The sequence below is a fragment of the Diplodia corticola genome (genome assembly GCF_001883845.1).
Source record: "Diplodia corticola strain CBS 112549 chromosome Unknown scaffold20, whole genome shotgun sequence".
Classification (NCBI taxonomy): Eukaryota; Fungi; Ascomycota; class Dothideomycetes; order Botryosphaeriales; family Botryosphaeriaceae; genus Diplodia; species Diplodia corticola.
This window is the reverse complement of record NW_017971499.1, coordinates 486,367-498,473: the sequence shown is the minus strand read 5'-3', so window position 1 is coordinate 498,473 and position 12,107 is coordinate 486,367. Positions and strand designations below refer to the sequence as shown.

The 12,107-nt window shown below is 57.0% G+C and overlaps 3 protein-coding genes across 3 annotated transcripts; 2 read left to right on the top strand and 1 right to left on the bottom strand.

The window, feature by feature from the left end:
• Nucleotides 1–1,251: 1,251 nt before the first annotated feature.
• BKCO1_20000155 (diacylglycerol o-acyltransferase) lies at nt 1,252–2,962 on the bottom strand (the record flags this gene model as incomplete). Its single annotated transcript, XM_020272192.1, has 4 exons — nt 1,252–1,463; nt 1,519–2,521; nt 2,574–2,614; nt 2,671–2,962. 4 exons carry the CDS (start codon nt 2,960–2,962, stop codon nt 1,252–1,254), a joined length of 1,548 nt encoding a protein of 515 aa, XP_020131188.1.
• Nucleotides 2,963–3,436: 474 nt separating this feature from the next.
• BKCO1_20000154 (polyadenylation factor subunit 2) lies at nt 3,437–5,408 on the top strand (the record flags this gene model as incomplete). Its single annotated transcript, XM_020272191.1, has 3 exons — nt 3,437–3,500; nt 3,552–3,667; nt 3,714–5,408. The coding sequence occupies 3 exons, from the start codon at nt 3,437–3,439 to the stop codon at nt 5,406–5,408; spliced, it is 1,875 nt and encodes a 624-aa protein (XP_020131176.1).
• Nucleotides 5,409–8,928: 3,520 nt separating this feature from the next.
• On the top strand, nt 8,929–10,260 carry BKCO1_20000153 (uncharacterized protein; the record flags this gene model as incomplete). Its single annotated transcript, XM_020272190.1, has 4 exons — nt 8,929–9,075; nt 9,127–9,240; nt 9,289–9,662; nt 9,711–10,260. The coding sequence occupies 4 exons, from the start codon at nt 8,929–8,931 to the stop codon at nt 10,258–10,260; spliced, it is 1,185 nt and encodes a 394-aa protein (XP_020131175.1).
• Between the last annotated feature and the right edge of the window lie 1,847 nt (nt 10,261–12,107).

Here is a 12,107-nt window from a genome sequence, read left to right as displayed (position 1 = left end):
CCCCAAAGATCGATTACAACCAAAAAGGATATAGATAAAACAGTAAAAGAAAGAGATGAAAAAAAAAGGTCTAATATCTTGACTGTTCTCAAGTTTCTCGCTTATTGTGAAGTCTGGGGCTTTGTATCCGAAGGACTTGTTGTTGGCGCGTAAGAACCTGAACAAAACTCATCTCGAGCCTCATACTTTCAAGAGAGAAGAGGAAAAAAAGAAGGGAGTGCAAAATCCACACGATGTAATTACGTCATTCCCCATTCCTTGCCTTCATGACGCCCACGAAGGCCTCCTGACCGACTGCAAGGGCTACGTGTCCCGAGAAAGAAGGAGTGTCTGCGCGGGCCGCCCATATTATTGTTCGTTCTTGATTTGATTGTTTTCGCCACCACCAACCACTTCGACCCGCATCGCTTCCGCTCTGCCCACAAATCCTGGCAGGCCGCCGGCCCCGCGTGCCGACGACGCCGCGCGCCTCGGTTGCGCCTGTACAGTGTGCTTCGCAAAAAAAACACCCAGCGTACTTTACAGCTACGCGTAATTCTCGGGAGGGACCACCACCTGGAAGGGTTGATGCGTTCATGCGTTGCGTTCCCGCGGGTTAGATGAAGAGGCTAGATTTCGGACAGGAGATTCCAAATGGAAGGCGGCGCAAGCTCTGGCTTGAAGAAGTAGTCGACGCCGGAACCTACGGGAAGCTGACGACGCTTTATTGAAAGGAGATATCAGGCTGTATGTGAGACTCCCTGCGCATGGTCCCGTCTAGGCTTGGAAAACCGAGTAACTACTATTGGAAAGCGCAAGAAATGGAGAGGATCGGGCTATTGGGCAGGTGATGAAACTTGGAAGAGAGTGTGTTCGACAGCTTCAGCGAATACGAGTATCTTTCGCAGCCACGAGTACACGTGGTCACGTCGGGCCCTGTGGCTGGTGAATAACATCGTTGGCGAAGTTGGCGGAGGCGTCTATACAAGCCATAGTGATCCATCATTTGTAATACTATATCAGGCTGTGCTGGCACCATCAAGCAGGGCATCGCTGACATGTAGATCGAATGCGGGGAAGTCGATTACGAGCAATTGATATGTCACAGGACCAAGAGGTTGTGGGTCGTGATACATTTTCGCGCCGGTGAAAGCCATACGACGAAACTTTTTGGAGACCAATAAAACCTCGGACCACCCGTGAACTCCTCAATAAGTAAGTCTATGAAAAGAGACGAAGTGAAGGAAAGAACAGGGGGATTTGTGGATCCAATTAGCTCCACACCTGTGGTTTGCTCACAGTGCCATATTTAGCTTGCCAAGCGAAGAAGTAGAGTAGAGCCGCCAGAGGCTGGCCGACAAGGCAGAAGCTGACCCAGAAGATCATGTTGCCAATCACTTTGCTCTGCAGACCTTTCATGCGGTGGATGGGATCCGTGATCATGATGAGCGGGATTTGGAAAATCATTCCAGCAAATGCAACACCTGCTACTGAGTCAGTGATCGGATATGTAGTAGAGGATGGGGCGAAACGACATACCAATGATGTTATGGGTTGGAACACCAACGGCAAGCTCGTGCAAAGCACCCGAGAACAGGAAAACCATGATCTGAGCAAGGACAGGCGGAACACCACGCCCGCACAATGGACTGTAAATGTGCCTGCGCATGAAGCTGGCAACAGGCTTGTTCCATGTGACCCAGTAGATACGGATACTTGGGGCGTTCCACCATTCCGTGTAGAATTCGCGGTCTCCGAAACGCATAACCTCGGCGAGGGCGTTCAGAAAGGAGTGGAAGAAAGCCATGAAGCCGGCCAGCCAGCAAAACAGGGAAATGGTAGAGAGCTTCAACATGCGCTCCAAAATCGACACGAGATCAAGCGTCGCAATCTTATCCAACGAGTTCTTGAGCAGTGGCGAGGCATACTGGGCGGACGCAATCCAGATGACAATGCCGAGCCCGAGCATTTCACCGCAGCGCTTGAAGACAAAGGACCACCTGATCTTGTCGGTGCGAGGGTAGATGGGCTGATAGACCAGGGTGGGGGCCCACCAGAAATACGTCAAGTTTTTGATTGAGATGTTCTTCGGATACGGGCACTCCTTGTAGATGTCGGGAAGAGGAGCGGTGCCAAAGTCGTCAAGCAGAGCATGCCGGAGATCACGGTTGGTAAAGGCATAGGAGCATGTTTTCAGCCAGACAATGATGGCGTGCAGCTCACAGAGCGTACCGATGCCAGGATGATGGATCCAGTAGTAGACGACTGTCGACGCAACCAGGAGATTCAGCGTGGCATTGACGCCATGAGCAAAGGCAATAAGACCCCACGTGCTGCGGAACTCGTCGCGTCGCGCCTGCACGTCTTTCGGCGATTCAGCCTTCTTGATCCGTGCGATGGCACCCTTGGCTTGTTGCGCGGCAGCGAGCTCGATGACGTATGCGACGAAGAGATGGCACGGGACAAGGAAGTAGAGGATGGAGCCGTAGACGACGTCCTGGCGGCGATAATCGTGGCAACGAATGCAGATCAGGACTCCATACTGTTCCCCAATGATCAGCGAGGTTTTGCTGGGGTGGCGCGACGCCAAGTACCTTCCGAAAGTTCTCGATCATCAGGCGCAGGTTGGAGACGACTTTGGAGGCGAGTGATTAGCCACGGCCTCCTGAAGCTCCTGGGGAGATGGCATACTCAGCACTAGGATCATGAGGTTCCTGAAGCCCACGAAACTCGGCGGCTGCTCCGCATCCTGGCTGAGGCACGACGGGCGGGCCTGGTGGTGGACGGCAACGACGTGTCTGTATTTCCCGACTGACTTGGCGCCAGAGCCGGCGCTGGAGCCCTTTGCGGCGCCATTGGAGCCAGGGGTCTGGAGGGTCTGGATGGGATCGGGCTGGGGCGTGGCGGCAGTGTACTGCTTGTCCGGGCGGGTGATGGGTATGTCGGTGCTCGTCGACACAGCGGTCTCAACGCTGGAAGCCATTGGGACAGGCTGTGGTCGGGGACGGCGTGGAGACGGGCGGGCGGGGTGGGGTGAGGGCTCAGGGACAGCGAAGAAGGCCAGCGCGGCGCATTGGTCGTCGGAGTCACGGAGGTCGAGGAGGCAGAGACGGCGGCCAGACAGCTATCGCGAGCAGCATTCCAGCGGCGGGCCCCAATCAGCGGCCATGCGGAGAGCTTGTTGAGCTTTTTTGGCGTGCTGCAGCTTGTCAAGCGTCCAGGATCCAGGATCCGCCCGTCCCTCGCCGCCTGCCCGCTGTGGCTGGCGCTGTGGCTGCGCCCGGTGGCGCAGCTCGGCGCTCCAAGAGCCCGCCATTGTGCCGTCACCCACGCGCGTCGAGCTCCACGACCGCGACCGCGACCACCCTCTGCCGACTCCATGCCGCGCCCCACGCTCGCGCATCCTCAGCCCCCCCGCGCCCGGTGACAGTCCGACCTCCGCTGAGCTGCCCCCGCCATGGATCGCGAGTTCCACTACCAGACCGGTGGCCACGATGGCATTCCGCGCACCAGAGCTCGCCGTCCGTCTTCCCTTCCTCCAGTCCAGCTGCGCCGCCACTGACCTCTATCAGGCGCTGCCACCGACTATGGCTCGACAATGGTCCAATGGGCCCGCGTGCGTCGTCCGCGCTACAAGGGGCTCCCGCCTGTCGAGGCCGAGCGGCCCAGCATCAGCTACATGGTCGACGTATGTGCCCGAGGACGCCTGCCTGTGCAAAGCTGACGAGCTCCAGATGATCCCGCCGCTCGCCCGCCTGGGCTCCGCCGCCGAGACGATTCCCGCAAAACACCTGCATGCGTCATTGAACAAGGTCAAACACCCCATCAACGTTGTGCGATGGACTCCGGAGGGCAGGCGTCTGCTCACAGGCTCGACGAGTGGAGAGTTTACGTTATGGAATGGCATGGGCTTCAATTTCGAGACCATCATGCAGGCCCACGATTCCGCCATCCGCGCTGCGCAATACTCGCATAGCGATGACTGGCTGGTGTCGGCCGACCAGGACGGCGTGGTGAAATACTGGCAAACCAACTTCAACAACGTCAAGGCCCTCCAGGCCCACAACGAGCCCATCCGTGATCTGGCTTTTGCCCCTACCGATTCAAAATTCGTGACTGCTTCCGACGATGCGACTTTGAAAATCTTCGACTTTGCCGGTGGAATTGAAGAATCCACCCTGACCGGCCACGGCTGGGAAGCCAAGACGGTCGATTGGCACCCGACTAAAGGCTTGCTGGTCTCGGGCTCCAAGGACCACCAGATCAAGCTGTGGGATCCGCGGACAGGCCGTTGCCTGACCACCCTTCACGGCCATAAGAACACCATCTCCAAGACTTCCTTTGAGCGTACACAAGGCCAACTCCTTGCTACATGTGCGAGAGACCACACTGCAAGGATATTCGATCTGCGTATGATGCGTGATGTCCTCCTCCTGCGTGGTCACGAGAAAGACATCACCACCTTGGCATGGCATCCAATCCACCGCAACCTCCTTTCAACAGGAGGAGTTGACGGAAGCCTTTTCCATTACCTTCTCGACGAGCAGAATGCCCCTCCGGGGATCGAGGCGACAATGTCTCCGTATGACAGTCCAGACCCCTCAAACGCACCTGCACAGACTATCTACCCCGCCCACCGGGTACCGCAAGCCCATGACTTCGCCATCTGGACCCTGGACTGGCATCCCCTTGGACACATTCTCGCTTCTGGCTCCAACGATCGAATCACTCGCTTCTGGACGCGAGCGCGTCCTGGAGAGACTGTTCCATTCAATGACCGGTACCACATTGGTCAGGCCGCCGCTGAGGCACAAGGCATTTACGACCGCCGCGATGCTCGGAGAAGGCAGCAAGAGGAGGAAGAACAGGAGGCCGAGGACGAAGCCGAAGGCCTCGTGGACCAGAAGATGCCCGCAAAGCAGCCCACGCTGCCCGGCCTCCCCGGCCTGGGCTTCGCCGACGGCTCGAGCATCGGCGGCGCCCAGCTCCCCGGCCTCGGCGGGCCCGCCACAAACGGACCGGTGGTGCCCATCACCATACCTCCGCCCCCTCCGCCGGGATCGGGCGCTCCGCCCTTCCCCGGGCCGGGCGGCATCCCGGCCTTGCCTCCCGGCATGGACCCGACCAAGCTCGCGGAGATGATCCGCACCGGGCAGATCCCGCTGCCTCCCGTCCCGCCTCCGAACGGCGGCCAGGCCGGCGCGTTCCCGCCGCCGCCTCCTCCCGGGTTTCCCGGCTTCCCGCCGCCGCCGTTCCCGCCTGGCTTCGCGGGCTTTCCGCCGCCGCCGATGCAGCAGGGCGGGCAGCCCCCGCAGGGCATGCCCGGCGGTGATAGGGACAGCAATGGGAGGAGGAGAGAGCCGCTGCCTAGCCAGAAGGAAAGCTTGCATGAGCAGATGAGACAGGGGAGGTATAGGAAGCCGAGGTGAGGATCTAAGCGGGTACTCAAATGATGGTCATGGGTTCTCCTGATGGGGAGGGAGGTGGGTGAGGGGAGATGGTGGATGGGTTTTCATCGAGCTGTATACCATGGAAACTTTTTTCGTTGTCAACGGCGTTCAGAGTATGCATACATTTTGCTTTCCGTGGTGGGAGGAGGGAAGAGAATAAAAAAAAAAGAAAGCACGGCGTCTCACATGGTGGCGGCGATTGGACCCTCGACGGTAGCATTAACTCTCACTTGGTGAAACATTGCACGAAGCCAGCTCTTTGGAGTAGCAAGAATCCGAATGATGAGCCTCGGGATGAGCTGGATTTTTTCGCGCAAGGAAATCTTATTGGTATTTGGGCCATGCAAAATGTAGTGTTGCTGCATTCCATGGCTTACGTGGAGGCCTTCAGGCTGTAATTGATCATTTACCCCGAGCCTCAGCAGTGATCCGCGATCGTCAGTGATTCGGCGCAAGCTTTGTAAGTGTAGAAGTAGGCCGTGTCGACCGGTATTCACAGTACCTGGTGGATAACGCAGGCGATATGGCGGGGTTGTTGTAAGGGAGTCGCTGCGTTGATCCGCGGGAACAGCTCTACCTCAGGGGGTAGCTATCAACCCAAGAGCCGGGTAGCTGGCGGCTTACCTCGAAAATCTTAATGGATGTACAACTGAAACGGATCTGACTGACCCCTCTGACGAAAGTGCTGTGGACGGTAACGATCGCACGTCTGGAAGTGATTAAGAGCAAACGATTGGCGGTGAGCGGCATGATGTGATTCTTGTTTTTTTTTCATGTTTTGTTTCACGCATCCCTGACCGATCCGGCACTGCGGCGCTGATGTGCATGCTTACCTGGCACGTTGTATGTACATATCGACGAGAGGCAGAGTTGAGATGAAGTGTAGCAAATGAAGTTGGTATGCTAATGAAAGAGCGCAGTGACTTTTCCGCAGAAAACAGATCTGACTCACGGGCATTCAGCTGACTTCACTTGATTTCAACTACTGTATGGCTTCAACTGTCGAGCGTCGACCTGAGCAACCGTCCGTTCATGGCACATTGGGGGTCACGTATCAGCGAGTCCCGCGAGATTGTCAATAGCCGCAACACGTCCAGCCTGGGACCTGGCTAGATTTGAACAAGTCTCATTTAGAGTGCAGAGAACCCACAGCAGCGGCTGTATTTTAGAGGATATTGACTTCAGGCAGAACGAGAAAAAGGCAGTCAGTCTTTGAGGTATGAAATATTGCCAATTGAGTGACTGTGGAAAGGGATGTCGCAGTAAAGGAGCTAGCTTGACAGCAGTGTAGGGAAATGGGCACAGAGAGACAGGGGTAAATGGTAAGTAGTATAGTAGAGCCCAAGAAAGAGATGGCGGGTGTCAGCATCATTGATCACAAAGTGGCATAGGATGTTTGAGTGGAATTGAGAGAGCCGGAAGTGACATGGCAGAAAAGTAACGGACCTAGCTGCACTACGTAGGTGAACAGCAGGATAATGTGACAGCATGCACGCTAATAGAACGCGTATTCAGAGGTGTGCTGAGACGGGAAACCCAAAGCACAGGCATTGCTAGAGACGCCGACGGAGCGTCTCCGGCAGGAAGCATTGGCGGAGGTCTCGCCCATGAGCAGGTACCTATCTTCGACAGTGTCAATCGAGTGGGGGGGAAGCTGGGCATGGAGAGGCCGGCAGCACGCGCTGGCGTCGAAAGTGAGGCGTCGGCGGCAACGATCTGAAGGAAACGCGTACGGCGGCTCGCACGAGGAGTGGTTTGCGTATGCAAGCGAGATGGGAAATGCAGCAGCGTGCGAGTGCCTGCGAGTGCCTGCGAGTGCCTGACTCTCCAGCACGGCGATGTGCAGCGTGCAGCGTGCAGCGTGCAGCGTGCAGTGCGCAGTGTGCAGTGACGGGTTTGCAGGGCGCCAGGCCGGGCAGGGCGGTGGAGGCAATGATGGTCGTGGAAGTGTTGATTAGGGCTCGTGTGGTGATGGCGAGGGCGCGAGGGCACGAGGGTCCAGGACGCCACGGCGCTTGGGTGGCTCTGGTGGCAGCGGCGATCGGCGCCAAGGCAGGCACGCAACGTCTTCTTGCGGCCGCGATCTGCGCCACCTCTTCCTCACGCCTCGTCTGGCCAGATCAGAAAGCAGATCGTCCTCTGCCTCGCCGAGATTATGACGCCGGAGAATTCGCGCACTGCAGGCCGGCCGATCGTCGTGCCTCGCCGATTGTGCAACACCAGGAGTCCAGGACACGGCACTGAGCGTGCGTACCCCACGTTCGGTAATGACGCCTCCACTGATCCGGGCCCCTCCAAGTGACTGATCGCTGGCCAGCCGTCGAACCGGAGGACGTCCCGCCCGTCGCGCTGCGCTTCGTCTGCCGCTGGTCTGCCGTTGGTCTGCCGTTGGTCTGCCGTTGGCGCCCGGCTGAGCTGCCCGCCCGCGATTGCCAGGAGAAAAAGAAACACCGCCGCCCGTGCGCGTTCGTCATCCGGCCGGACCCTTCGCCATGAGAAGCTTGGCAACGGCCGACGGTGCCGCCGTCGTTGGGCCAAGTACCTGCCAATGTCGCCGCCTCGTCGAGCCGGCCACTGCGGGCGTGAAACGCCTGGTGGAGCGTCCGCTCTTGGCCTGTGGCAGCGTCGGCTACAGGCTTGTCCTGAACTCGCAGCGCGGAACTGCGGAACCGGCCTCGTCGACCCTCTCTGCTCCTCCTTCGCCTCCCCATTGGCCAATGCTTCGTGTCCCTTTTCTTTTTTTCATCTCGCCTGTGGTCGCCAACTTCAGTGCCCCGCCGCATCCTTGCTTGCATTGCGAACACCGCCCGCACTGATGAATAACGTCTCAGCGAGACGTTCCGTACCTGCAGCCAGCGCCGAATGAGGACTTTTGGCTCATGCATCGTGCCCAGCACCAGATCTCCTGCTGCAGCTGCCAGCCATGGCCTCGGACTCGCATTTGCCAGGCCTACCTGGACTGCCTCCCTGCCGTGGGTCCGGTCTCCAGCACAATCACCCACTTGTGCACTGACTGCCCAGGGTATGTCCTTGCCTACATGCACAATCCTGGCTTATATCGCCCCGGCGGGCATACAATGCTACGCCAAAGCCGACGAGGGTTCATGTGATGGGCTGTGACATGACCGTTCCGATCCAGTGTATCGGGTTTCCTCCCAGGAACGTGAAGATCCTCTGCCTGCTGTGGAGCATGCCTTCGCCGTTTATGCGCCCGACTACCTTCACTTCACACTCGTACTTCTTCTTTAGTCCTCTCTATTGCCGCAACGCGGCTAACTGTACTGTACTGGCATGGTGGAAAGACCCTGGCTTCTCCTTCGACAACGTCCCGCGACTCATTCATAAAAAGCCCTGGCACTGTCCCTCCCGCCCTTTGACCCCGCCGCCAGACCCGGTCCTATCCTCTGGAAGCTTTCTATCTGGCTCTAACCCGGGCTATATCCGCCACCCCCCCATCCAGCCTGCCTGAGCCCTTCGTTGGGTTGCTCCATTCTTCACCATGGTTGAATCCCAAGGGCCGATGGTCGTCACCATCTCGGTGGTCTTCGCCGTCATCACTTTCATAATCATGTCCCTGCGTCTCTGGGCACGTATCTACATTGTCCAGAGAGTGGGATACGATGACATTTTGATATCGATTGGAGCTGTGAGTACTTTTGCACCGAGTTCAGAGAAGCCTTCTAACCTTCTGCTATAGCTGCTGGCTTGGGCGTTCGTCGTAGTCACCATCCTCTCTGTCCAGCACGGGCTGGGAAGCCATTATGTGGATGTCGAGCCTCGCGGTATCCAGAACATGATTACCTACTCTCAGGTACTTTTCCCAGCATTATTTTTTGGGCCATCGCTGATGTCGGGCTAGATCGTGTGGCTTTCTTCCATCTTCTACAACGCATGCCTGGGCTTCATCAAGACCTCGGTGCTCGCCTTGTACATGCGCCTCGGAGACCGCACGCTCAGGAGAATGGCAATCATCATAACCTGCATCGTTGCTGCTCAGGCCAGCGCTCACGTCATCGTCTGCATCTTCCAGTGTTCGCCAGTCTCTGCGGCCTACGACCTCGCGGTCACGAAGAAGAAATGCATCGACATCAACGCCTTCTACCTTGCGAATGCCGCCGTCAACATATCTACGGATGTGATGACATATACACTACCCATAAAGACGGTCCTGCACCTGCAGATCCCCCAGAACCAGAAGATCGGTCTCGGTGTCATGCTCAGCTTGGGTCTCTTGTAAGTTACTTGAAATAATCATGTCGAGACTGTCTAACCCTTTCCTAGTGCCTGCATCTCTTCCATCATCCGCATCACCTACATTCCGCAGATGCTCACGTCTGCCGACCAGACCTGGGCTATCTCAGGCGCCATGTATTGGTCCGTCATTGAGACCAATGTCGGCATCGCTGCCGCTTCAATCCCTTCGTTCAAGGTCATCGCCAAGAAGTACGCCCCGCGCCTTCTCGGCAGCTACTACGAGTCGCAGCGCTACCCGTCGGGAGCCAAGCACAACTCCAAGTTCTCCCAGGGTGCCTTTCAGAAGATGAGCCACGGAGCCAGTCAGTCACACTCGGTCAATCTGCGCAGCCTCAACCGCGACGAAATCAACCCCAAGGAAACCTTCCGCGACGTCAAGAGCGGCGGCATCCAGACACGCATCGAACAAGAAGCCGCGTCAAACAGCAGTGAGGAGGCTCTCACACTGCCTGATGGCCGCATTGGTGTCCGCACACAGATCGTCACCCAGTACGAGCCTGGCTCCGCCACCCGGACGAGCAGCCACGACAGCTTGTACGATACGGCGACGCCGGTGCAGGGTCAGGGCAAGGTGTAAGCATGGCGTGTTCATGTCTGGGAACGGTTCACAAGAACCAAACCGGCGGCGGTCTTTTTGCGGCGCTTTGCGATGGCGCAATGGGAACGGCCAAGTAGGCAGAAGGGATGGGACTATGGACATGGGATTGTAACTTTCTTTGGTTGCTTCTTTTTCTCTCTCTCTCCTTTGTATGATTCCCCTTTCAGTTCCTTCTTTTCTCCAAATTCCAGAAACCCTATATCTATGGCGCCTCGGGAACGACACTTTCACCATCCCCGTGCATAACCCCTCTTCCCTTTTCCCTCCTTTTACTTGAACACATTAATGTGGGGGGGCGCGGCCAGAAGCTGGGGATGATTATCTCGTAGCCTCCTTTTCGAACCTCACGTGGCGTCACGGGCGCAGCGGAACCAAAAAAAACCACGGGAACAGCTTTATTAATGACGCCAAAGGGAGATAGGTTGCTCAAGGGAGCATACATAGCATAACAAATAACGGCAGCGAGTAGGCTATGCCGCCATTTCTGACACACTTAATGCATGTCATCACGAAGGGTGAAAGAATAGAACACGAGATACCTGCACGAACTATGATTGAAAGCAAGGGTGAGAGAGAGAGAGAGAGAGAAACACTCGCCGTCTCGTCCCTTCCCAGCCGAAGAACCGGTCCCTTTCCCAATCCCCCCCAAGCTATGCAGGCGTCAGCCATCAGGCGTCCAGCAGCTTGCAACAGCAATGATATGGCAGCAGCAGCAGCAGCAGCAGCGCCACCAACACCAGTACCATGAACACCGAGAAGCAACCGGGTGGGAGGGGGGCCGCTGCTGCGCGGACGCCGCGAAAGCGTTCCGGCGGGCGGGCGACGAACGGGAGACCCGGCGGGAAGGGGAGGGGAGGGGAGGCCTGGGCCTCAGGCAGAGAGGCTTGCAGCTGGCACAACTAATGTGTGCGTGTATGCATGTGGTATTACGTATGTCGAAGACAAGGATCTGATCCATCCCAATCCCATCAGGGGAAAAGAAAAAAAAAAGAAAAAGAAGAAGGCAGAAAAATCCATGCGATATCTCGGTATTTCCGTCACTTTTGCCTAGCGAGAAAGTAGTAGGCGGTGGGTGCGGGCGTGCGTGCGTGCGTGCGTGCGTGCTGGATGGATGGATGGATGGAAAGGAAACAACAGGGCGAACGCACGCGCGCGCGAAGAACAGCAGCAACAACAACAACACATAACAGAACGGTTGTCGCCGTAATGAAGGTGGGATCGAGCAGACGGACCGAAAGTCGGACGTTCCTTTGGCCGAGATCCTTCTGGCCAACCAACGACTTTTCGTTTGTGTGTTCGCGCCCATGGGTCCCCCCCGGGCTTCCCCCCTTGCCAACCCGTAGATTTCCCGTCGAGCAGGTCATTGGGGGAGGGGAGGTGGGCTTGCAGGAATACCTACTAGGGCTTTTCCATCATCTAAATTGTGATTTTCTAACCTCTTCCTTGCCTTTTCACAATATGTTTTTTTTTTCTCGTCACATCACAGGCTGCAGTCGTCGATAGGAGAGCAGCACTGCCGGTCCCGCGAGGGGGCCGGGTGGCGGCGACTCGCGTCCTGCTAGCATGTACCCAGCAAATAGCATCGTGCGGACGCAGCAAGTGAATAGTAAATAGCGGGCGACGATTGTGTCTGCTAATCTGAAGGCACCAACCGCTGCCAGGCTATAGTTGGTGGACCACCACGTGTCCGGGCCTCCGCCTCATTCTTTGCTTATTTCGTTTGTTCCTTCTCTCGCTGTTACGGAGGGGTACTGCAGCCGACCGGTAGCGTTTAAGATTTCATGTCCCCAAGACAGGGGATTCTCATGAGGTGATAGGCTAGAATC